Consider the following 27,251-nt stretch of genomic DNA (forward strand, 5'->3'; position numbering starts at 1 on the left):
CAGTGGCATGGTGGTTTTGTCATTGGACTAGTAATCCAGAGACCCAGGGTAATGCTCTGGGGACCCAGGTTCGAATCCCACCATAGCAGATGGTGATATCTGAATTCAATAAAAATCTGGAATTAAAGTCTAATGATGACCACGAAACCATTGTCGACTGTCGTAAAACCAGCATTCGGTTCACTAATCACAGAATGCAGAAGGAGGCCATTCGGCCCATCGAGTCTGCACGACCACAATCCCACCCAGGCCCTATGCCCATATCCCCCAAGCATTTACCCTAGTGAGTCCTCCTGACACTAAGGGGCAATTTAGCATGGCCAATCCACCTAACCCCACACATCTTTGGACTGTGGGAGGAAATCGGAGCACCCGGAGGAAACGCACGCAGACACGGGAAAATGTGCTAATTCTACACAGTGACCCAAGCCGGGATTCGAATCCGGGCCCCTGGTGTTGTGAGGCAGCTGTGCTAGCCACCGTGCTGCCCTTAATGTCCTTAAGGGAAGGAAATCTGTGGCCGTTACCTGGGTTTGGCCGACCTTGACTCTTAAAAGTGCCTTCAGGGATGAGCAATAAATGCGGCCCAATAAATAAAAACAGAGATGTGCACGCAGGCCTCGACATGTATCCAAGATGCAGTAACAAGGAAGGAGTTGGCACAACTTAAATATCATTTTATTGTTAGGTTTAATAATTAGTGATTTTGCCTGTGACAAGCAGAATACAGAACAAAAAACTGTACCACACACATCTGTGAACACTTGTGAATACTTGTGCATGTCTGTGTGTCAGTGTATGAATGTTTCTGCAATATGGACATTTATGTGCGTGAGTTGTTTGGGTGCAATGTCAGAGTAAAATCCGTGTTTGCTGACTGTGTTTACGGATACGAATACCACAGTTTCACATTTATAACTGCGGAATGAGGTATCCGTCTGTGTCCCAACTGGGTTTAACTTTCTGAACAGGAGTTGAGGTCTGTCCAGCACCATCTGAATTAAGTATTAATGAGCGACAGTCGATGGGATCTGCAGCTTTACTCAATAACTCACTCAAACAGTTCCTCCTCATGGGTAGAAAATACAATTTATTTAGTTATAAAATGTTAACAAATATAACCCTCCCTCTCCCCCCACTCTACACCTGTTATACTCTAGAGTGTTTTCCAGGTTTGCTGTCTGCACTGATGGGAGTCACACGCAAATTCAAATCTCTAAAACTCTCAGTCTCTAAAGCACATTCGGGATTTGAGCTTCCGTTTCATTCTTCTTCAGTGAAACACTTGGCAAAAGTGTCAGTCTTTGGTGAGAGCAGCAAGTACCAAGTAGTGTGCTGTTTGTTAGAGGGTCAGCGAAGCCAGGGAGTTGCACAGCCAGTTAGACGATGACCCCCATCAGATTTACCCGGCGGTTCTGATACCGTTTGGAGATATCGGCCTCGATCTGAAAGAGATAACAAAGTAAAAAGAACTTTACACACCATCCCTGTCACACTTGGGGCAGCTCCAAGGCCAGAACATTCTTCCTGGGATCAAAGGACCTTTGCATAGAATTCCTACAGTGCAGAAGGAGGCCATTCCACCCATCCAGTCTGCACCGACCCACAATACCACCCAGGCCATATTCCCGCAACCCCACATATTTACCCTGCTAATCCCCCTGACACTAGGGTCAATTTAGAATGGCCAATCAACCTAATCTGCACGTCTTTGGAGTGTGGGTAGAAGTCAGAGCACCCGGAGGAAACCCATGCAGACACGGGGAGAACGTGCAAACACCACACAGACAGTGACCCGAGGCTGGAATTGAACCTGGGTCCCTGGCGCTGTGAGGCAGCAGTGCTAACCAATGTGCCACCATGCAGCCCCATGGTCCACGTCCCTCCTGCTACAATTCCCATGGCGGGTGAGACAGTAAAATCCCGCCCTTGGTGTCAGACACTAATGTTGACACTCGAGCACTGTCACACACTAACAGGGTTAGTCAGAACTCCCCTGCTCTTCTTCCAAATAGCGTTATGGGATCTTTTACACTGTCCTAAATGGGCAGACAAAAGCTTTAACATCCCATCTGAAAGACAACACCTTTAACTGTGCAGCACTCCTGCAGACCCTGCACTGGAGTGTGTTCGAGCTCTGGGGTGGGGCTTGAATGCGCAATCTTGTGACTCTGAGGAAAAATGCTGAGCCATTATTGACACCATATCCATACATAGTCAAACATGTACTCTAGTAATTTACTAATACACCACTGGACATGCTAAACAATAACTTATTCACGATTTTCAATCAATCATTCGCTTGTCGAGATTCCCACCCCCTCCACTTTCCCAGCCTCAAGTACAATGAGCTTTAACTGTCCAATGCAATCCCATTCAGGGTTACTGGCTGCCAGAAGGGGTTAATGCAGTGGGCCGAATCTCTACGTACAACATATTGAGATGCTCCATGGGTTCTCTCTATGATTCCACAATACCCTAATTCCTCATCTGGGATACCTGGGCATTGAACACTGAAAAGTAAAGTTAAAGTTTTATTTATTAGTCACAATATGGCATGATGGCACACTGCTGCCTCACAGCACAGGGACCGGGGTTCAATTCCCGGCTTGACCCACTGTCTGTGTGGAGTTTGCATGTTCTCCCCGTGTCTGCATGGGTTTCCTCTGGGTGCTCCGGTTTCCTCCCACAGTCCAAAGATGAGCTGGTTAGGTGCATTGGCCATGCTAAATTCCCCCTCAGTGTACCCAAACAGGCGACTAGGGGATTTTTGCAGTAACTTCATTGCAGTGTTAATGTAAGCCTACTTGTGACACTAGTAAATAAACCTTACTTTGCTTTATACAAGTAAGGCTTACATTAACATTGCAATAAAGTTACCGTGAAATTCCCCTAGTCACCACAGTCCGGCACCTGTTCAGGTCAATGCACCAGCGCGTCTTTCAGGATGTGGAAGGCACCCGAGGAAACCCACACAGACATGGGGAGAACGTGCAAACTCCGCACAGACAGTGACCCAAGCCGGGACTTGAACCCGGGATCTTGACACTGTAAAGCAGCAGTGCTAACCACTGTGCTACCGTGCTGCCCATGAACAGGCTGTTATCCAGAAGGAAAACAGGGAAGCAAGACTGAGCGCCTGAAAGCCGCACTGTCAGAGGGAGGCCTGAGAAATTCATGGTAACTCAATGACCTATCAGTTAAAAGCCAATGTGTGCAGCCTGCAAGCGGAGTAAGAAAATCAGAAGCAGGGATCAATTTTGTTAATTACGTATCAAATTGCTTCCATCTAATGAATGAGAATTATCCTTTCTTGCGCACTCAGATTAGAACAGCCACAATATTTAAAACTGCCCAGACTCTGCGGCACACAGACTGACCTCGCTCACAATGGAAAGATTTATATTGAGTCTCTTAGGATCTTAGCCCCAAAGTGCTTTATACTCAGTGAAGTACTTTTTAAACTGTTAGATAATCTTTTAATGCAGGAAATTGTTGGCCAATAGCAAGCTATCACAAATAATGTGATAACAAACAGATAATCTGTGTTAATGATGTTGATTGAGGGTTAAGTATTGGCTAGGACATGCGATAGTTCAATTTCTCTTCTTCGAAACAGTGCTGTGGGATCTTCCACACACACGAGAGGGCAGATGGGGCACTGGTTTAACGGCAGGTTGTTGTTTGGGTGGGTACCTCTCTCTCAGCTCTGAGTCAGACAGCTTGCGGATTCCAATCCCACTCCACAGGTTTCAACACAGCCTCAGCTGACGCTCCCAGTGCAGTGCTGAGGGAGCACTGCACTGTTTAAGGAAGGTGCCATGTTTAGGATGAGACATTAAAGCGTGGTCCTGTCTGTCCTCTCAGATGGCAAGAGCAAGAGGTCCCAGAGCACCACTGGAGGAAGAATGGGGGAGTTTTCCCCCAAACTCTCCTAACCAACAACATTACCATAGATTATCTGACCTGTTACTGTAGGTTTTGTCTGGCTTGCTGTACTTTGCAAGTCAGTGCATTGTGGGATCACAGGATCCACATTTTCTCGTTAGTTTGACAGCAATACAATGTTAATCCCCTCCTGCGTGGCCTTGTGCCACAACCAAAAAAACATGACCATTGTCACATTGCTATTTCTGGGAGCTTGCTGTGCACAAACTAGCTGCTGTGTTTCCTATGTTGGAACAGTGACCATACTTCATTAGTTATATAGCACTTTGAGACATCCCAAGGTTTTGAATATAGAATGTGTGTGTGGGATTCTTCTGGGTGCTCTGGTTTCCTCCCAAAGAGGTGCTAGTTAGTTTGATTAGCCATGCTAAATGCACGGGGTTATGGGGACAGGGCAGGGGGTGGGCCTGACTAAGATGTTTTTTCGGCGAGTCAGTGCAGACCTGATGGGCTGAATGGCCTCTTTCTGCACAGTAAGGGTCCTAGGGTTCTAAAATATAAATCTCATTGATGACACACAGTGGCAGGAATAGGGACTGCAACAAATAATATAATTTTTAATTCTAACCCTGCTCACTGACAAGTGAAATTTCCAGTAAATTTAAGCCCGCACATGCGTGTGACACGCGTGCAGTAACATGAGCAACTTACCAGCTTCCGAAGTTCTTTGGTTCTCTGAACTAGAAGGTCTAGTTTGGGTTCAAGGGCAGCCTGTTCCTCCAGAGATTGCTCCCGTTTCTTCACCATCAGATGCTGCTTTTCTCCCACTGCTTGGGCCTGTTTCAGCTTCTGCTGCAGGAGGTCAGTCACGCGGTCTATGTATCTGAGGCAGAATCATTAACGTACCCTCAGTTTGCAGCTTGCCATTTTGCAATCCTCCCTCCCCAGGTTTTGCATGTTGTGGGGGGGGGGGGGGGGGGGGGGGGGGGGGGGACGGGTGATTGGTAGCGGGATGGTGTGGGGAAGAGTTGTTTCCACGGGCGCTGGAGGCCTGGGGTTGCTCGCTCAGTGAGGTTAGAGGAGGAACATGGACCTATTTAACCATGGGGGCACCATAGTTGTTGATATTCTGTGGTTGTGATAATCTCCTGATTTCTTGGTGGCACAGTGGTTAGTGCCGCTGCCTCACAGTGCCAGGGACCCCGGTTCAATTCCGGCTTCAGGTCACTGTCTGCGTGGAGTCTGCACACTCTCCCCGTGTCTGCGTGGGTTTCCTCCGGGTGCTCCGGTTTTCTCCCACAGTCCAAAGACGTGTGGGTTAGGTTGATTGGCCATGCTAAATTGCCCCAGTATCAGGGAGATTAGTAGAGTAAATATGTTGGGTTGCAGGGCCTGGGTGGGATTGTGGTTGGTGCAGACTCAATGGGCCGAATGGCCTCCTTCTGCCCTGGAAGGGATTCTATGATTACCAGAAGATGGTCTGCATACCAGACAATGACAAAAGATGGGGCGCTAAGGAACAATCAGGGGGGGAAAGCGGGGGTGCTTCACAGAGGATTGAATAATTTACAGGATAGTCGAACAGCAGCCGAGTTTATCCCAGCCCCAAGCTGATGGCAGATACATTCAGGCTGCAGCTGGTATAGTTCAGGGGAGGGGCAACTGGGCTGCCGTTTCCCTCCCAATTTCGGAAGCTGTGTCTAAGTGTTGCATCTTTACTGCTGTTGCAATTCAGGTTCACTTAACTCAGCGCACACCAGGATTAAAACACAGAAGCATAAGAACTAGGAGCCGGAGTAGGCCATTCAGCCCCTCAAGCCTGCTCCACCATCCAATACAATGACTGATCTCATCTCACATAAAGATGTGCTGGTTAGGTGGATTGGCCAGGCTAAATTGCCCCTTAGTATGAGGGGGATTTGAAGGGTGGATATGTGGGGTTGCGGGGATGGGGCCTGGGTGGGACTGTTGTCAGTGCAGACTCGATGGGCCGGGTGGCCTCCATCTGCACTGTGGGGATTCTATGATAAAGGTTAATGGAAATCTCTCCGGAAACGGTTGCTGAGTGGGGTGTGGAGGGAGTGGGGAATGAGTTAATTCAAAATGTTAAGACTGAATTGGATAGGTTTCAAAGATTATGGAACCGAGATCTGGCTCTGAATAGCAGAGCTGGTTCAAAAGGCTGAATTACTTCCTCCTGTTCCCAAGCAAACCCCAGAGGGAGTGAGCCAACATTTCCAAGATGAATTTCAATTGATAAAACATCATTAGCATCAAACCTGGGAGAGGCGTGGATCATGAACAGATGCCTCATCTTTACGTTGGTCAATCTCTGGAGGAGGTCCTTCACCACAGACATCATGGCAACAACTTTAGCTACATCCTGACTCTGGACAATGGCCGGGGCGGTTTGAAATTGGTTGATGGAGAGAATGTCTGCCTCCTCCTTCATCTCGCTGAGTCGCTGGCGCAGGAAGTCCTGTAACTGGGAGGGACGATTTAAAAAATTCAATCAGGAAACCAGCCCTGGACGGCAACAAACAAGGTCACGCACATCTCAGAACAAAAAGCAGCCAGATGTTTGGCCAACAGCGAGTCTTGGAAGTGATCAATCACACACTGGGGATGGGTTTACTCCACTGATTCCCCCACAGGTCAGGCACTTCCCTACCAGAAGCAATAACCAATTAAATTGGAATATGGGGCCAATGCTCCTCACTCAATATGATGATTGAAATTGTGCCTCACAGCTACTCTACAAGGAACCGGGAGATACCAGCCTCCAGACTCTGTTAGCATTGGCTGGGAAAGCTGCGTTGTATCTCAGATCAGGCAACAGCTCATTGCTGGGCAGATCATGATGTGGAGATGCCGGCGTTGGACTGGGGTAAGCACAGTAAGGAGTCTCACAACACCAGGTTAAAAAGTCCAACCTGGTGGACTTTAACCTGGTGTTTTGAGACTTCTTACAGATCATGAAGGTCAGAGGTGACACAGCACAAAATGGCCTTCCTCAGAATTGATTCGAGTACAGCTGGTGCATAATTATATATATTAGGATGACGCGGAAGGACAAAGCTTTCAACAATCTGGAAACAACATTTAATGGAAACTTCAGATGAGATTTCAAACCGAGGGTTGTTCTGCCCACTCAGGTGGACATGACAGATCTAACCTAAGAGCAAGGGAGTTAACTTTCCATTTATCTCAAACAACATATAAACTAGGAGCAGAAGTAGGCCACTCAGCCCCTCAATCCTGCTCTCCCATTCAATAAGACCACGGATGATCTGATTTTTACTCTGAACCCTACATTCCCGCCTATCCCCAATAATCTATCACCCCATTTCGGATCAAGAATCTATGTCTGCCTTAAAAATATTCAAAGTCTCTGCTTCCATAGCCCTTCAAGGAAGAAAGTTCCAGAGACTCTCAACCCTCAAGAGAGAAAGAAATTTTTCATTTCTCTCAAATGGATGACCCCATATTTTTAAACAGTGACCCCTAGTTCTAGGTTCTCTGACAAGAAACTATTCTCTCCACATCCACCCTGTCAGTGCCCCTCAGAATATGTATCAATACACACCTAACAATATGTTTCAATAAAGACACCTCGGACCAATGTCCAACATTTCCTCATCATATCCCATTCCAGATATTGGTTTGGTAAACCATCTCTGAACTGCTTCCAATGCATTTACATCCTTCCTTAAATAAGGGGACAAATACTGTACACAGGACTCAAAATGTGGCTTCACTAATGCCCTACGTAACATTACAAAAACAGCTTATCTGGTCATGTGACACTGCTGCTTGTGGGATCTTGCTGTGTGCAAATTGACTGCGACACTTCCTGCGTTACAACAGTGACTACACTTTAAAAATACCTCACTGGCTGGAGAACGCTTTGTGACATCCATTGGTCATGAAAGGAGCTACAGAGTTCTGAATCTTCCTTTCTTTTAAAGCATCAAAAGTGTTTTAATAAAAAAAGCAAGAAGTCTCTCAACACCAGGTTAAAGTTCGACAGGTTTATTTGGAATCGCGAGCTTTCGCAGTCTCGCTCCTTCACTCACCTGATGAAGGAGCAGCGCTCCGAAAGCTCATGGTTCCAAGTAAACCTGTTGGACTTTAAGCTGGTGTTGTGAGGCTTCTTACTGCGCCCACCCCAGTCCAACGCCGGCATCTCCTCATCATAAACAAAACACAAACAGAAAATGCTGGAAAATCTCAGCAGGTCTGACAGCATCTGTGTCAGATGTTTTGAGCCGACATTTTGAGTCAGGGTGACCCTTCGTCAGAACGAGAGGGCGAAAGGAAAGCAATGCTGGTTATTTCAACAGAGGCGAATTCCTGGTTGATGTTACAGAGAAAGATATGCAGATTGTGTGGAGCTGGGATTATACAAGCGCCATGCGATTGGTAAACCTTCCTCTCTAGCAGCGATGAACACCAGTACTCGCGCCCAGAGGGAACACCAAACCTCTGTGTAAAAACCATCAGCTGCAACCTAACAGGCTAAGAAATAAAGACAGTCGCCTGCCTCTCTCCCTGCTCCGTGCCAGGCAGTGCGCATTTCAATGGGGAGTAAATTCTACAGGTGGTGTGTTGGAACCTGTGAGTAGGAATAAGAACAAAACCCAATCAGCCATGGGCTACTTTCCTCTCCAGGGGCCCTTGCTGTGAATGATGTTGTAATTCATGCGGAGTGTTTGATGTGTGACACCCGCTTATGGCCACACTTTGACCACAAGCGACTCCACAGGACATCCGAAGAGGGGCAACGCAAGAGAAAGGTGGGGGTGGGCTGGAGAATGGACAGGTATCGCAACTTTGAAAAATAATTTACCCCAGAGCCCCTCGCGGTTGCCTGCATCACAGTGGAACTGCAGGCATTCACTTACCTCTATGTGAACAAATGAACTGCAGGCCATTCAGTGTCTCACATCCGTTCTAACATTCAATCACATCGTAGTTGAACCGTACCAAAATATTAGCTCACTGGAACCACACTGTGGCCAAAAGTTGCTCATGCAGCCCAGTAACAAACACTGCGGCAATACATTTCATTCCTGATCAATGTATTTTGAACATTTTCCCTGTCCCAATTCCCTCAAGATGGCGCTGGAACGAGGTGACTTCTTGCGAGCTGTGTCCAGCGTACCTTCTAATTCTATCTTTTACTCTCGTTCTATGCTTCTAAAACGTAATTTTAACTCTTTTAAACTCTGTAACAATGCTTTAATGCAGTATCTTACAGATTTGGCGACCTTGCATTAAGTTGATCTTTCTCTACACCCTAGCTATGACTGTAACACTACATTCTGCACTCTCTCGTTTCCTTCTCTATGAACGGTATGCTTTGTCTGTGTAGCGCGCAAGAAACAATACTTTTCATTGTATGTTAATACATGTGACAATAATAAATCAAATCAAAGCCTTTTTTTAATTTCGAGCTGGAAAGTACCTCCATGAGTTCATTAATAAACTGGTTTCTTGTTTCTGTATTTTCCAGGATAGTCAGAGCGTCATTCCCCTTTGCCACTCCGTCATCACCTAAAATCACAAGAGAGAATTTCAACCAACAGGGAACGAGTCAGCCTGTGATTGTAAACTCAGTGCTCAGCGTTAGATCGGAATATTACTGGTCTGAATCCAAATATTTTATTCAGATATACTCAAAATATAATATTCATGCGTTTGGATATTTTGGAATTGAGGCTCAGAGATGATGACAGGTGATCACATCACCTAGAAGCACTTTTTCACAAATAGCCCAAACGTCATGAACCGTGGAAGCAGATGGAGAGAGTGTGAAAGACTCCGTGTAAACTGCAGAACAGATTCCTACCCCGGGCATCATTCCGTGAGCAGCACTGCCACCTACTGGCTAAATAAAATAAATTGCTCTTTTCAACACAATCTCATATTTATGTTGCTCTATGTTGCTGTTGTATTTATGTAGCGCCTCTCATACCCGCAGGACAAAGCTTCATAGCCACACAGAGCAATGAGATAAATGGCCAGGCAATTTGTTTACAGGGTGTTGATTAAGGGACACGTATTACTGGAACTAGGGGGCATGGCCTCAAAATAAGGGGGAGCAGATTTAGGACTGAGTTGAGGAGGAACTTCTTCACACAAAGGGTTGTGAATCTGTGGAATTCCCTGCCCAGTGAAGCAGTTGAGGCTACCTCGTTGAATGTTTTTAAGGCAAGGGTAGATACATTGTTGAACAGTAAAGGAATTAAGGGTTATGGTGATGGGCGGGTAAGTGGAGCTGAGTCCACAAAAAGATCAGCCATGATCTTATTGAATGGCGGAGCAGGCTCGAGGGGCCAGATGGCCTACTCCTGCTCCTAGTTCTTATTACCCAGGATACTGGGCAGGGATCACCTGCTCTTCTTCGAAATTGGAATATTTTATTTCCACCTTGAGGGGACAGACAGGGTCTTGGTTTAACAACTCGACTAAAAGGCAGCACTCCCTCAGTGCTACGCTGGGAGTGCCAGCCTAGCTGGAGTGGGACTTGAACCCACAACCCTTTGACTCCGAGGCAAGAATGTTGCCTACAGAGACTGACAACCTATCGGGAGAACTGAAGCCAATTGAGAGAAATGCTGGATTTATCACCAAGTTTCAGGAGACAAGTAATTTTACAAGTTTTAACAAAGAACAAAGAAAAGTGCAGGAACGGGCCCTTCGTCCCTCCAAACCTGCACCCATCATGATGCCCTAACTAAACAAAAAAAAACCTCCTGTCCTTACTCGGTCCGTATCCCCCTATTCCTTTCCTATTCACGCACCCATCCAGATGCCTCTTAAATGTTGCTAATGTGCCTCCTTCCATCACCTCCTCTGGCAGCGCGTTCCAGGCACCCACCGCTCTCTGCGTGAGAAACTTCCCCCGCACATCTCCTTTAAACTTTCCCCCTCACCTTGAACCTGTGCCCCTTGTAATTGACACCTCCACCCTGGGAAAAAGCCTCTGACTATCCCCCCTGTCTATCCCTCTCATAATTTTGTAGACCTCTATCAGGTTTCCCCCTCAGACTCCTTTTGCATTGACAGGTATTTAAAATCAAAATCATCAAAACCACTCAAACCTATAATTGATCTCAGGGTAGGGGCCCATTATTGTACATCCATCAGAATTATTATATTGAAGAACTGAAACTTTACTGGACAAAATGACACCCAGGTGTCAATTTACAGGCTGGAATTTACTCAAGGGCTTGGGTGGTTTCCATACAGAAAACACCTGGGGGTGAGTTGCAAGCTGGAATCTCATCATTCTAACCTCCAAAGAGCTTGGAAATACACAAGATTAGATGACCAGATCGCAACTTAACCTCCTGCTCATATATGTACCATGTATCAGTGGAAGGTATGTAAAAGATTACCTTCAGAGCCAGACTCCGCACTGATCTCCACCGCAGCACTGGTGTTTTCTCCCCAGTCGGTCACATCAGCTCCCTGTTTCTCACCGTTCACCTTGGGGGGGGGAAATACAAAGTAAAATGACCAAGACCTGCAAAAAACAACATCAGGACAGGAGGGTGGATCTGAGATTCGGGGACTCACCTCAGTATTTTCTTCCACTGTGATTCCCCAATCAATTTCAGCCGATTGGTCAATTCCAGACATGGCATCATCCCCCCAGTCAATCTGGAGCACAGATCACAGCACTGAGTTAACTGAAGATCAGATAGTGCAGCAAAGAGCAGCCTCGGCACACATACTCCTCAACTGGTTAGGGCAAGTCGCAGTGAAACCAAGACAAGATGTGTGGTACAAGGCAGGGTTTTGTGGAGTGATTCTTAGACCTTGGCAAACTCCGGGCATGTGCCTCCCACAGTACTGAGTGAGGAGGACGTAAAGCAAGTTCCTATTCAATCTCAGTGATGGTGGCAACATTGGCCATGCGCTTATCAGAGCATTGCATTATTAGATAACGCAGACTAAGATTACAGGATGACTAGAAATCATCAAAGCCTCGAGTTATTTTGTAGTTTTTAAATTTATTTTAAAACTCTGTAAACACTGGAATAAAATAGAAAAAAATAGATTTGCTGATTGGCACTCCAACATGCCTGGAACCATCTCCTGATGTCCCGCTAATCTGAGTGTCAGAGAGGAGTGCTGTAGTGGGCAGTAAACCCGGCCGTGGATGGATAATCAACAAGGAGAGTAGTTGCTCAAAGATTCGGCATTGAAAGGGTTAAGAGAGAGTGGGCTTGTTACACTCACTGCGTCTGTTGCTTGTTGTGTCCCCACATTCTCCAAGCTAACCGGCCGCTCAATGGCCAACGGTGCCTGTCCAGTTCTCCATTCATAAACTGTTGTGTTTCCTTTGAGTCGAACATGTTTCAGTAATGGAGCAACAGCCTCAGATACACTGCCAACCACAACACAGCGGGATTAATCAGCAGCAAAACACACGGAACACAGACTGAAGCGGGAGGGCGAGGAAGGAAGGGAGTGAAATCCCCAGGCTGCCTGGGGCTGGTTTGATGGACCCCTGTGCTGATTGTGTTTTGTAGTTGTAGATGTGCCTGTGGAGGGTGCCAGGGATGGGTTCTGATTCCCAGAGAATAGTGAGATCTGTGTTCCAGATTGACTGGGGGGATGATGCCATGTCTGGAATTGACCAATCGGGTGAAATTGATTGGGGAATCATGGTTCCAAAATTCCTGCCTCACAATTTACAACAAGACAAAATTCTGCTTTAGCAGAAGTGTCTAACAGTCATCCTTTGGACCAATGAAGCAACAGGAAAAGGTTGGCAAAATCTTACGATTCAATGAATTTATTTTGTGGTCACGCTCCTTTCCTCTTCCTTCCCTCCTGTCCTCAAGCACCTCTACACCAAGGGACAGGACAGATGCTCTGTGCTGTGGGCACCATGAACATCTACAGGATGTGCCACCAGTCCCAGCTGCCTCACTGGATCACAGACAGCACAGAAACAGGCCATTTGGCCAGTCAGTACATGCTGGTGTTTATGTTCCACCCGAGCCTCCTCCCAACTTTTCTCACCCAAGTCGATCACTGTGACCATCCCTCTCCTTCTCCCTCATTCACTTGTTTATTTTCCCCTTAAATACATCTATTCTATTTGCTTCAATCACTCCCGGGGTAGAGAGTTCCACATTCTCACTATTCTCTGAGAATCAGACCCCATCCCTGGCATCCTCCACAGGCACATCTACAACTATGGGGCAGAATCAGCACAGGGGTAAAACACGGGCAGCTTTCGAGCACTGCAGCAATTGCATAGGATTTGAGTACAGGAGCAAGAAGTCTTGCTGCAATTGTACAGGGCCTTGGAGTAGTGTGCAGAGTTTACCCAAGGAAGGATATTCTTGCCAGAGAGGGAGTGCAACAAAGGCTCATCAGTCTGATCCTTGCGATTGGGATTGTCCTTTGAGGAGAGACTGAGGAGACCGGGCCTATATTCTCTAGAGTTTAGAGGAATGAGAGGTGATCTCATTCAAACATACAAAATTCTTACGGGACTCAACAGGGTAGATACAGGAAGGATATTCCCCCAGGCTGGGGGTCTAGAACTGGGGATCAAATCGCAGGATAAGGGGTAGGCCATTTAGAACTGAGATGAGGACTTTCTTCACTCACAAGGTGGTGAATCTTTGGAATTCTCTGCATCAGAGTGCTGTAGAGGCACAGTCATTAAGACAGAGATAATAGATTTCTAGATACTAAAGATATCGAAGGATATGGGGATAGTGCAGAAAAATGGCGTTGAGGTAGATCAGCCAGGATCGAACAGAATATGGCAGAGCAGACTCGAAGGGCCTGCTCATTCTATTTCCTATTTTCCGATTCAATCCCTTGACCGTGTTGCATCATTCAATCATTTAATCTGCATCTCAATTCCACCGACCCACTGATTCCAGAACCCTCAACTGTCCAGCAAAAAAAAAGATCAATCTGGGAATTTCCACTCCTTAAACATTCCGACATTGAAGTTTATTTATTAGTGTCACAAGTAAGGCTTACATTAACACTGCAATGAAGTTACTGTGAAAATCCCCTAGTCGCCACACTCCGGCGCCTATCGGGTACACTGAGGGAGAATTTAGCACGGCCAATTCATCTAAACTGCACATCTTTGGACTGTGGGAGGAAACCGGAGCACCCGGAAGAAACCCACGCAGACACGGGGAGAACGTGCAGACTCCACAAGACAGTGACCCAAGCCGGGAATCGAACCCGGGTCCCTGGCGCTGTGAGGCAGCAGTGCTAACCACTGTGCTACCGTGCCATTACTCCTGAGCACCCTCTCTCTAACTTTAAATTTTACCCCCTTGTTCTGAACTTCCCCCCAAAGAAAAAGGAAATAGTTTCTCCCTATCTTTTCTTAATTCTTTTGTGGGACGTGGGTGTCGCTGGCTGGGCCAACATTTATTGCCCATCCCTAATTGTCCTTGATCTGAGGGGCCTGCTGGGCCTTAGGGGCAGTTAAGAATCAACCACATTGCTGTGGGTCGAGAGTCACACGCAGGCCACATCGGGCAAGGAGGGCAGATGTTCTAAAGGGCATTTGAACCAGATGAGATTTTGCAATAATCAATGATAGTTCCACGGTCACCATTACTGATGGTGAGATTTATATTCCACATTTTATTCACTGAATCTAAATATCACGAGCTGCCGACCTGGGGCTTGAACATGTGTCGCCAGAGTGATTACCAGTCCAGTGACACGGTGGCACAGTGGTTAGCACTGCTGCCTCACAGCACCAGGGACCCGGGCTCGATTCCCAGCTTGGGTCACTGTCTGTGTAGAGTCTGTACATTCCCCCCGTGTCTGCGTGGGTTTCCTCCGGGTGCTCTGGTTTCCTCCCAGAGTCCGAAAGACGTACTGGTTAGGGTGCATTGGCCGTGCTAAATTCCCCCTCAGTGTACCCGAACAGGTGCCAGAGTGTGGCGACTAGGGGATTTTCACAGAAACTTCACTGCAGTGTTAATGTAAGCCTTACTTGTGACACTAATAAACTTAAAAACATTACCACCCTGCCACTATCACCCCCACCCCACCGGGAGGTACGGAGTGACATTGCCCTCTGTTCAGGCAAGGGGATCAGCTGCTCAGGAAGCTCCACCCAGTGGCAGAAGTGTGCAGCTGCAGTTTCGACAGTGCTTCACGGATCAGCCATCCACCCAAATCAGACACTGTGCCAAAGGCGGGCTGGACTTCTTTATCACTGAGTGACTCTTGTTGACCCACTTTGACCAAAGCCTGGTGGGTATATTCCAACTCCAATGCCTCCTGCCACATCCTTACCTGCCACACACAAACTCCACACAGGCTCCATACAGATCAAGGGCATCGGTCAGATTCCTGGTTCCCTCAGCTATACCATCGAGACCAGATGGGAGGTCACTGCACAGGGACAGCAGCTCCTGCTGAACATCATTCCCCTGCAGAGTGACACAGAAACTTCTGTCACATAACCACGGCAGAATGCTCGACAACCTTTGCCATATTTTTGGAAGGGAAATTACTTAAAGGGGGAAACACGGTGAGCTGGGATTCACAGATATAAATCCCTGAAGGTGGCACAAGTTGATAAATTTCTAAAAGCAGATACAGGATGCTTGGTTAAACATTAAGATGTGAGGTGGAATTTTCCCGTCCCGCCCGCTGCAGGAATCGTAGCGGCCGGGACACGGACCATGCAAAGGTCAGTTGACTTTGGGCAGGATTTTCTGGCTATGGGTGAATGCGGCTGGAAAGTCCACCCGTAGTCTCTACAACACAGAAAGGGGCTACGTGGCCCCACATGGTCTCTGCTGGTGTCCATGCTCCAGGCTCCCATCCCAACATAAATATCATTCTATCGCTTTTTCGCTTCTGTTTATCTAGCTTCACTTTCAATGTAGCGACGCTGTTCACACTAACCACTCCTCCTAGTAGCGCGTTCCACATTCTAACCAGTCTCTGGATAAAGGATTTTATAAACACGATACATAAAGCACAAAAACAAGGAAGTTATGCAAAACCTTCAAAAATCGCAGAAATTCAGCATGTCAGCTACGACTCTCACCAACTTTTACAGGTGCACCATAGAAAGCATTCTTTCTGGTTGTATCACAGCTTGGTATGGCTCCTGCTCTGCCCAAGACTGCAAAAAACTACAAAAAGTCATGAATGTAGCCCAATCCATCACGCAAACCAGCCTCCCATCCATTGACTCTGTCTACACTTCCCGCTGCCTCGGCAAAGCAGCCAGCATAATTAAGGACCCCACGCACCTTGGACATTCTCTCTTCCACCTTCTTCCATCGGGAAAAAGATACAAAAGTCTGAGGTTACATACCAACCGACTCAAGAACAGCTTCTTCCCTGCTGCCATCAGACTTTTGAATGGACTTACCTCGCATTAAGTTGATTTTTCTCTACACCCTAGCTGTGACTGTAACACAACATTCTGCACTCTCTCCTTTCCTTCTCTATGAACAGTATGCTTTGTCTGTACAGTGCACAAGAAACAATACTTTTCACCGTACACTAATACATGTGACAATAATAAATCAAATCAAGTTAGGTTAGCCTGGACATCATGCTTCAGAAAAAATGTCAAAGATTATGGAGAGGGTACAAGAGGAGGTTGATCAGAATGGTACCAGTTGGAGAGACTGGGATTGTTCTCCTTAGAGCAGAGATGGGTAAGAGGAGGTTTAATGGAGGCATTCAACATCATGAAGGGTTTGGACAGGTTAACACCAGGTTAAAGTCCAACAGGTTTATTTGGTAGCAAAAGCCACACAAGCTTTCGGAGCGCCAAGCCCCTTCTTCAGGTGAGTGGGAATTCTGTTCACAAACAGGGCATATATCAGCAGGCAAGACTGCTCTCTTCCTGTGGGGGAGCACTTCAGCGGTCACGGGCATTCGGCCTCTGATATTCGGGTAAGCGTTCTCCAAGGCGGCCTTCACAACACACGACGGCGCAGAGTCGCTGAGCAGAAACTGATAGCCAAGTTCCGCACACACGAGGACGGCCTCAACCGGGATATTGGGTTCATGTCACACTATTTGTAAGCCCCACAGCTCGCCTGGACCTGCAGAGTTTCACTGGCTGTCTTGTCTGGAGACAATACACATCTTTTTAGCCTGTCTTGATGCTCTCTCCACTCACGTTGTTTGTATCTTTAAGACTTGATTAGCTGTAAGTATTCGCATTCCAACCATTATTCATGTAAATTGAGTCTGTGTCTTTATATGCCCTGTTTGTGAACAGAATTCCCACTCACCTGAAGAAGGGGCTTGGAGCTCCGAAAGCTTGTGTGGCTTTTGCTACCAAATAAACCTGTTGGACTTTAACCTGGTGTTGTTAAACTTCTTACTGTGTTTACCCCAGTCCAACGCCGGCATCTCCACATCAGGAGGGGTGGTAACCAGAGGGACAAAGGTTTAAGGTAATTGGCCAGGGAGGAAATGATTAGAGTTTTTGCAATTTAGGGAGCAGTTCTGATCTTGGAATGCATAAAAGAGTGATGAAAATCAACCTAACTGTGGTTTTCAAAAATAACTGATCTTTAGTTAAAATTTGCAGCAAGGTCTCTGGAGAAAAAGCAGAGAGTGTGACGGATTGAATAGTACTTTCAGACAGTCAGCGTGGGTATGATCTGGTGGACGGAATAATTCATTTTGTTCTTGGATTCTCCGGACTTGCTCCTTTCGCCATTGCTGGGCTGGAGCACAACTCTCAAAATATGGTCCTGGGGTCAGATAAGGTGCAAGGGTCCAAACATCTAGCTATCAGTGCCACTCCCTCAACCAACTCGCAGCCTATGACCAAAATCGAGTAGAAAACTCAAATAGTTTTAGTTTGGGTGAGGACTGTCTCTTGGTTGCCTGAATGCTGTTTAACTCCGTGTAGAGACCATGGAATTTCACAGTATGTATTTGAACGGCCATCAAAGCCAAAACATCCAACGTATAGCTACATTCCAGCTTTCCAACGTATGGCTACATTCCAGCTTTCCAACGTATGGCTACATTCCAGCTTTCCAACGCCTGGTTCCTGTCATCAATTGTTTTGCTAGAATTATAACTTAGCAAGAGTGCAGACATGGACTCACCGTTATTCCAAACTGCCTGCAGGAAATGAAGAATTTCTCCCGTAAAGCAGCTGCATTGTTGATATAATCCAGCTCCTTGCGGCTATATTCCTGCTGCAGCTGCTGGCACTTACTGATTTGCTTCTTCAGGGACGGGATTTCATAATTCACATTTCGCACCAGGAGACTGGAGAGTTCAGCTGTTGTAAAAAGAAACAGGAAACACGTCTGTGAGGAATGAGGGTGGTCAAAATCGCAGCCACAGGCGGAGAGATCTCCTCACACTCCCATTGCATTTAAGGGGAATATACCCATCCAGAAAGACTCAACAGACTGGGGTCTTTGTTCCAGAATAAAGACTAAGGGGTTACCTGAAAGAGGGTCTTTAAAATTTCAAAATTAAAACGTTTGCACAGGGCCGACACAGAGATGTTTCCACATGTGGAGGAAACCAAAACTAGGGGTCATAAATATATCACAGACACTAATAAATCCAAGAAGTTCAGAAGAAACAGCTTTACCCAAAGTGGTAAGGATGTGGAACACGTAGGTCCTAGAGGCAGCATCGTCTCAGATTATTTTTGTGATGTATTCTCACTGGGGCGCACTGAAATAATTCCACATTTGCCTTTAGCAACCTTTATGGGGCTGGTTAGAGTGAGTACAGTGTAGACACCAACTGGTCCTGGCCCAAAATGGCAATTGAGGGTCCTGCCATGCTACAGGCGCCAACCATCCCAGATTTCCATATTAACGGAGGCCAATTGGCCACATTCAGAATGGAATCTTCTTATACAAACTGGTCACAGTGCAATTGCAACCTCTCATCAATGCTGGTGTTGCAGTGCAACAGGGGGGGTTTACATGGGAAATTACAATTATAAACCTGAATTAGAGGGCATTATGCCAGACGCAATATTTTTCATATATCATTGTACATACTGCAAGGAATTTTAGATCAACTGAGCGGATGGGCTCAAGTCTGTGATTGAGGTTAGTTTGGCACCCACAGCTGTCAGCCAGGCATCAGGATGGGCTTGGTTTTAATGAATTTACAGTAAAATTGATTTGATTTATTATTGTCACATGTATTAGCATACAGTGAAAAGTATTGTTTCTTGTGCGCTATGCAAAGCATACTGTTCATAGAGAAGGAAACAATGGGTGCAGAATGTAATGCTACAGTCATAGCCAGGGCATAGAGAAAGATCAACTTAATGCGAGGTAGGTCCATTCAAAAGTCTAACTGCAGCAGGGAAGAAGTTGTTCTTGAGTCAGTTGGTTCGTGACCTCAGGCTTTTGTATCTTTTTCCCCGACGGAAGAAGGTGGAAGAGAGAACGTCCGGGGTGCATGGAGTCCTTAACTATGCTGAATGCTTTGCCGAGGCAGTGGGAAGTGTAGACAGAATCAATGGATGTGAGGCTGGTTTGCGTGATGGATTGGGCTACATTCACAACCTTTGTAGTTTCTTGTGGTCTTGGACAGAGCAGGAACCATATCCTAGTAAAATAAAATAAAAGCAAACTAGCTTCCTTACCTAGATAGATGTTGTCTTTTTCATACAGGCACACTATCTCCTGCCAGTCCTGTAGCAACAAGGTGAAGAAAAGGACTAACTTTAGATCTTTAAAGAGAAAAAACCAGAAGGAACTGTGTCAAATTTGGAATAAATTTACCTTCATTCTCTGAGAGGAATAGCTACCAAAAATATTCTTTGTGGAAGCTTCCGTCCTTCTGAGGATCTCTACAATTCTCAAGCAATGGAAATAGTGGATATCTGGAGAAGAGGGCAAATTATCAGTCCACAGAAAAGGAATATCACATCGATACAAAACCACGACTGCCTGATTTCCATCAAATGCCATTGGATTAACCATAAATTTCCAATCTCGCAACCGTACTTGTGAGGTCTCTTAAGAAAAATTGTTACAAAAACAACTTGAATTCAGCATCAGTAACACAGTAAGATGCCCGAAGGCACTTCACAGGAATGTTATTAAACTGAACAGACATTTGGACCGCTGAACAAAATATTAATCAAAGTGTCATTTTTAAGTAGTGACCTAAAGGAGAGAGTAGTGAGAGATGGAGGAGTTTAGAGGGGGAAATTCCAGAGCCCAGGCAGCTGGAAGCATGGCCACCAATGGGGAAGTGATTAAATCGTCCAGGATGCACCAAAGGGTCAAATTTAAGAACTACAGAGATTCCGGGGGGTTGTGAGGCAGGAGGAGGTTACAGAGATAGAGAGGAGGAAGAAACCAGGGAAGAATTTGAAAACGGGGGGGGGGGGGGGGGGGGAGTTGTTGGACCGGAGTCAACGGAGGTCAATAAGCGGGAGGGGAGGGAAGGGGAGGGGAGGGGAGGGGAGTGGAGGGGAGGGGAGGGGAGGGGAGGGGGTGACGGGTGTACAGAAATTAAATCAAAAACTTAGATGCTTTTAATCTAGATTTCCCTTAAGTACATGGGGGAGAAGGGAAGGAAATGCTGATGGAGATGAAGTCAAGTGGGAAATAGGAATATAAAGATGAGCATAATGGATCTGTTGGGTCAAATGGTTTGTTTTTGTGCTACAGACTCAATGTACAATAGACAGAATTGTCCTCTGCTCAATGTGCACTGCTCCTGGACTAGAATCACAGAATCCGTACAGTGCAGAAGGAGGCCATTCAGCCCATCGAGCCTGCACCAACAACAATCCCACCCAGGCCCTATCTCCGTAACCCCACATAGTTACCCCACTAATGCCAAGTTAATTATGAATCCTGTTTAGACACACAGGCTTCCAGGGTTAGATACAGCAGAAGTGGCACTAACATGATCCTGACAGGAGCTGTTTGATCTCCTCGTTCTCCGGCATATCCTGGATCGCGCTGTTGATTTTTTCACGAATTACCAGCACCGAGTTCTGCCACTTCAGCTTGCAATGCCTCCTATCCACCAGCCAGTCTGCGAGAGACAGGGGACAAAATACTCGGGTGAGGCACGTCATGCTGAATATTCAGGAAACAACATGATTACAGCAATTCCATTTCTTCTTGCGACGCACAGAGGTGTATCTCTGCCTTCCACTCTGGACTACACATTGTTTTCTGACAAGAAGGTACCCCACAAAACCCGGGCTGACACTCCAGTGGAACACTCCCTCAATGCTGCACTGCTGTCTTCCAGATGTGACTGTAAACAGGGCCACACCTGCCCTCTCAGGCAGGCCAAAAGGATTCCATGGATTTGTTTTGAAGCACAGCAGAGTTCTCTCCGGTCACTATTTATCCTTAATCAATATCACTTAAAAAGCAGATGATATCATTGGTGCCTGTGGGATCTTGCTGTGGGCGAATTGGCTGCTGAGTTTCTATATTACAACAATTACTCGCAAAGCAACTGCGCTACCCAGAACTCAGTCACAGCAGGAAACTCCCAGGAGGACAGCGGAAACACTTTAGGTTTGTCCTCAAAGCATCTCTGAAGAAGGTAAACATCCCCAACGATTCACGGGAGACCCTGGCTTCTAACCGACCAAAATGCAGAAGGCTTATTCGGGAAAGCACCAAACAAACCGAGAGACTTTGTGGAGAACGTGCAGAGGTGAAGTCGACGCATGGGAGGAAGCAAAAGCCTTCAAACAACCCGTCTACCCAACGCTGCAAACACTGCCTGCCCCTCACGTGGAAGAGTCTGCAGATCACACATTGCAATTAGCAACCAACTCAGAACCTATCAAAGCAGTAAGGAGGCAAACATCCCCAATCTGAGGGACTGCCCGAGAGAGACAACAGAGACGACACTTCAAGTAGTACTTCATTGGCTGTAACACAATTTAGGATGTCCTGAGGGTGTGAATCATGCTACATAAATGCAAATGTCTTTCCTGATTCCAGAATGTTCTCAATGTGACTATCAACCAACTAAGTTTATTTATTAGTCACAAGGCAATGAAGTTACTGTGAAATTCCCCTAGTCGCCACACTCCGGCGCCTGTTCGGGTCAATGCACCTAACCAGCACGTCTTTCAGACTGTGGGAGGAAACCGGAGCACCCGGAGGAAACCCACGCAGTCACGGGGAGAATGTGCAAACTCTACACTAACTACTGGGCCACCAATGGGGAACTACCGGACAGGACTGAGCAGGATGGGAGTGACCTCCACCCCTGCCCCCTTCAACCCCACTGATGGCAGGAGTCACCTTGTCCATCACTCCGGTTCCACAGTAAAGATTTCACAAAGGTCAGGGAGGAGGGAAGGTCAGTCATTGGGTGTTGCAGTGACTCAGAGCCTAATGTAATGTCATTTAAAAAACCGAAACTTCACTGTTTCATATACTTAAAAAAGGACCAAGTTATTACCAACCCTCAGACTTTTCAAAGGGACTGTTTTGCTAGAATTGTCATTCAGACTCATTGCAACAGCCTTATAGCTCCAGGGATTCTGAGCATCAAACACTGACTTGTCCTCTTTATAATGTTCCAAAATGCAGCAATTGACTCCAATTCACCAGCTCCTTCTTGGTGCTTACCCCGATCCCTGATAGCGATTCAGGGAATGTTTTGTCCAATTATGGTGACTTTTCTGGGCATCCTTTCCAACAGCAAGTACAGCAATGGGAGTGTCAGTCTTGGACTTTATAGCTTCTGAAATACTGAAGGAATGGCCTTCAACTTTTCTTTTCTCATATATTTTTGTGATTTCTTCAAACACACTTAGTTTATATTAATTTTGCCGCTGTACCTTTATTCCTGTTTACTACAGCAGTACAAATGACAAGTCCTGTTTACCCACCAGCCACTCACATTGATTTCCAGTTTGGAAAAACCTGCTGTTGATGCACTCACTCCAGAGTGGGGTTTGAACCCACAACCTTCTGACCTTGTGGTGAGATGCAGTATGATTAAGGACAACAGATGGTCTCAAGTTTTCTCGGCTGACTCTGGGCAATACTATGATCATTGGCAAAAGAAGCAGAGGTGAGATGGGGGTGACAGGTTGGAATGTGCTGCCTGGGAGGGTGGTAGAGGCAGGTTGCCTCACATCCTTCCTCTTTTGATAACATTCAGGGGGCTATGGGCCAAGTGCTGACAGATGGGATTAGGGGGAGTTCAGGTGCTTCTGATGTGTTGGCGTGGATTTGATGGGCCAAAGGACCTCTTCTGCACCGTATGATTCTATGAATTGTATTTTTGAGTAAGTTCTGGAATGCGCTGCCTGAATGGGGAAACAGCCAATGATAACCTTCAAATTAAATTGGATAAATTTTTGAAACAAAAACATTTGCAGGAATTGCAGAGGGACTGAAACCAATCAGATTGCTCTTTCAAACAGCTGGCATAGGCAAGATGGGCCAAATGGCCACCTTTGGTGGTGTTCCATTCTGTTAACAATTCACCGGTGCAGAAACTTACCTAGGAGCTTCCTGGACTGGATGTCAATTGGCCATTTCCTTTGGTCCTGTAAAGAAAACAAACACACCCTTAAACTTGATGGAAATGGGAACAAGTTGTTTCTGCAGCAGCCCCCACACAGTGGCAAAAGTGGGTGAAGAAAAGCCAGTCAGATGGGCCTACAGTAAAAGGGCTTTGAGGATATGGAGGGTGAGGTTAAGGCCAGTCAAGGACAGTAGTGAGAACTTGTGTATGGAGTGAGTAGAGATAGGAGAGGTGATGAATGAATACTTTTCTTCAGTGTTCACCAAGGAGAGGGGCCATGTTTTTGAGGAAGAGAAGGTGTCACAAGCTAATAGGCTGGAGGAAGTAGATGTTCGGAGGGAGGATGTACTAGCAGTTTTGAATAAACTGAAGGTCGATAAGTCCCCTGGGCCTGATGAAATATATCCTAGGATTCTTTGGGAGGCAAGGGATGAAATTGCAGAGCCTTTGGCTTTGATCTTTGGGTCCTCACTGTCCACGGGGATGGTGCCAGAGGACTGGAGAGTGGCGAATGTTGTTCCTCTGTTTAAGAAAGGGAATAGCAATGACCCTGGTAATTATAGGCCGGTTAGTCTTACTAGGCGGTTGGTACGTTGATGGAAAAGGTCCTTAGGGATGGGATTTACGACCATTTAGAAAGATGCGGATTAATCCGGGGTAGTCAGCACGGATTCGTGAAGGGCAAGTCGTGCCTCACAAATTTGATAAGAATTTTTTGAGGAGGTAACTAAGTGTTTTGTGAAGGTAGAGCAGTTGATGTCATATACATGGATTTTAGTAAGGCGTTTGATAAGGTCCCCCATGGTCGGCTTATGAAGAAAGTAAGGAGGTGTGGGATAGGGGGAAAGTTCGCCGATTGGATAGGTAACTGGCTGTCTGATCGAAGACAGAGGGTGGTGGTGGATGGAAAATTTTCAGACTGGAGGCAGGTTGCTAGCGGAGTGCCACAGGGATCAGTGCTTGGTCCTCTGCTCTTTGTGATTTTTATTAATGACTTAGAGGAGGGGGCTGAAGGGTGGATCAGTAAATTTGTTGATGACACCAAGATTGGTGGAGTAGTGGATGAGGTGGAGGGCTGTTGTAGACTGCAAAGAGACATAGATAGGATGCAAAGCTGGGCTGAAAAATGGCAGATGGAGTTTAACCCTGATAAATGTGAGGTGATTAATTTTGGTAGGACAAATTTAAATGTGGATTACAGGGTCAAAGGTAGGGTTCTGAAGACTGTGGAGGAACAGAGAGATCTTGGGGTCCATATCCACAGATCTCTGAAGGTTGCCACTCAAGTGGATAGAGCTGTGAAGAAGGCCTATAGTGTGTTAGCTTTTATTAACAGGGGGTTGGAGTTTAAGAGGGGGTTGGAGTTTAAGAGCCGTGGGGTTATGCTGCAACTGTACAGGACCTTGGTGAGACCACATTTGGAATATTGTGTGCAGTTCTGGTCACCTCACTATAAGAAGGATGTGGAAGCGCTGGAAAGAGTGCAGAGGAGATTTACCAGGATGCTGCCTGGTTTGGAGGGTAGGTCTTATGAGGAAAGGTTGAGGGAGCTAGGGCTGTTCTCTCTGGAGCGGAGGAGGTTGAGGGGAGACTTAATAGAGGTTTATAAAATGATGAAGGGGATAGATAGAGTGAACGTTCAAAGACTATTTCCTCGGGTGGATGGAGCCTTTACAAGGGGGCATAACTATAGGGTTCACGGTGGGAGATATAGGAAGGATGTCCGAGGTCAGTTCTTTACGCAGAGAGTGGTTGGGGTGTGGAATGGACTGCCTGCAGTGATAGTGGAGTCAGACACTTTAGGAACATTTAAGCGGTTATTGGATAGGCACATGGAGCACACCAGGATGATAGGGAGTGGGATAGCTTGATCTTGGATTCCGATAAAGCTCGGCATAACATTGTGGGCCGAAGGGCCTGTTCTGTGCTGTATTGTTCTATGTTCTATGATACAAAGAGCACATTCTGTCGTAGGGACTGCAGCTGCTGCAGGAAGTGTGTGTAAAATAGGTGGAGCCGGGATGGGAGCAAGGAGAGGTTAACGTGGGAGGTTCAGACGAACAAGAAGAAAAGCAATGGCAGGGGTAGTCCCTGAGCAAGGAGGAGTTTGGGAAAGATGCACAAGTGACAGGAGCTCGGGGCCGAGACAGATTGGAGAAATTCAGCATTACTTTCAATTTGTGGCCAAATATTGGCAGCAGATTCTCGACACCAGCTCCTTTCCCAGGACACTGCTCACACCAAACGGAAGGCAGCTTCATCCCATTCCGATGTCCATATGTTGGACACCTCCTGGCTCGGAAAAAGTCACTCAGACACTGTCACATGGTGGGTATTACCAGCCTCGGACTGTATCACTCAGTTAACATGGCCCAGCTTGGATCCTGTCACTCTGACACTGCCCCGTTGACCCGTCTCCAATGTTGTCGCTTGGACAGTATTCTGTCTCCCACCTGGCGATGATCATGTCATTTGGACAGTGCTCACTTGCACCCCAGCTCCGGTATTGTCCCTCGAAAAGTGCCCTCTCGCCATCCACCGACTCAGCACCTGTTGCATGGAGAGTGGAGTCTGTTCTCGGATGCTGACACTCAGCCAGTGTTTCCTCACACAATCTGCCTCAGAACCTGCCGCTAACATTGTCCGAGGTCTCGGTCGCCTTGGCACTGTCGCTGACACACCGCGGGCAAGGACACAGCCACGCTGAGTGCCCTCGCCAGGCAGCACCACTGTCGCTTGTACAGTGCCCACTCGTGCCCATGGCACGGACGCCACCGCTCGGGCGGGGCCCGGCCGGGGACGCCGCAGCTCGGGGCCCCCCTGCGGACACCGTCCACTGGGATGGGGCCAGCTGGCGGACACCGTCCACTGGGACGGGGCCCGCCGGTGCCCAGGGCGCGGACGCCGTTCCCTGGGACCGGGCCCGCTGGCGGACGCCGTCCACTGGGACGCGGCCCGCTCGCGCCCAGGGCGCAGACACCGTCCACTGGAACGGGGCCCAGCCGCACCCACAGCCCGGACACTGTTCTCTTGCACCGATGTGGAGATGCCGGCGTTGGACTGGGGTAAACACAGTAAGAAGTTTTACACCAGGTTAAAGTCCAACGGGTTTATCAAGGGGCCTTGGAGCTCAGAAAGCTTGTGTGGCTTTTGCTACCAAATAAACCTGTTGGGCTTTAACCTGGTGTTAAACCTCTGACTGTCCCCTTGCAGCGACACAGGGGCCGGGCTGACTGGGTCAGTGCCGCCGCCGCCGCCGCTGCTGTTTGTTGCTGATGATGATGTCACGGCCGCTTTTGTTTCGTGTCTCTGACGTCCCCAAAACACATCCCGGCCCCGCCCGCCCCGGGCACAGAGTCCCTCCCCCCGCCGCCGCCGCCACGGACACCGAGCTCCGGACACCCGCCCCGGCCCGGATTCAGGACACTCCGGCCTCTCACCTCCATCTTGCTCCAGCCCCGCCTCTGTCACGTGTCCCCGGAGCGGCAGCCAATGGGAAAACGGGTCACCGGAGGTCGTTGAATATTGAGGAGCTCCCAGCAACCAATCGGCGACCGACTGGTCACATCGTGCAACCAATCAGACCGCTGGCCAATCAGGACGCGCCCCTATCACAGCCAACCAATCCGCTGTTGTCTGTATTTCAGTGTCCAATAGGAATGGATCAGATGGCCAGTGATTGGTGGTTTGGATTAGAGGCGGGACCTCATTCCTCCAATAGCAGCGGGCCTGACTGACCATTGAGCTGTGAGTCAACACTGACTCCTGGTTTGTCGGTGTCGCCGCTGCGGGAAGTGAGGCGGGCGGGAGGCAATTTATACCCAGACTGAGCCCAGCACCCAGACTGAACCCAA

At 47.4% G+C, this 27,251-nt stretch overlaps 1 protein-coding gene across 1 annotated transcript; it reads right to left on the reverse strand.

Annotated features, from left to right (window-relative positions):
- Positions 1–673: 673 nt before the first annotated feature.
- cdk5rap3 (CDK5 regulatory subunit associated protein 3) lies at positions 674–26,881 on the reverse strand. Its single transcript, XM_078224253.1, has 14 exons — positions 26,838–26,881; positions 23,374–23,419; positions 20,791–20,922; positions 19,653–19,753; positions 19,514–19,562; positions 17,997–18,175; positions 15,196–15,332; positions 12,139–12,286; positions 11,473–11,556; positions 11,292–11,382; positions 9,356–9,444; positions 6,168–6,373; positions 4,600–4,771; positions 674–1,445 (listed from the first exon to the last, which is right to left on the reverse strand). The coding sequence occupies exons 1-14, from the start codon at positions 26,841–26,843 to the stop codon at positions 1,380–1,382; spliced, it is 1,506 nt and encodes a 501-aa protein (XP_078080379.1). The 5' UTR covers positions 26,844–26,881; the 3' UTR covers positions 674–1,379.
- Positions 26,882–27,251: the final 370 nt, after the last annotated feature.

This window comes from Mustelus asterias, chromosome 11 (genome assembly GCF_964213995.1).
Source record: "Mustelus asterias chromosome 11, sMusAst1.hap1.1, whole genome shotgun sequence".
Lineage (NCBI taxonomy): Eukaryota > Metazoa > Chordata > Chondrichthyes > Carcharhiniformes > Triakidae > Mustelus > Mustelus asterias.

What these genes read in the sequence shown, in the direction of transcription:
- cdk5rap3 (XM_078224253.1), bottom strand. An exon ending in AAAAGACAACATCTATCTAG is followed by an intron (nt 18,176 to 19,513) that starts GTAAGGAAGCTA and finishes TTTTTACAACAG; the next exon opens with CTGAACTCTCCAGTCTCCTG. An exon ending in GCAGGCAGTTTGGAATAACG is followed by an intron (nt 15,333 to 17,996) that starts GTGAGTCCATGT and finishes GTCACTCTGCAG; the next exon opens with GGGAATGATGTTCAGCAGGA.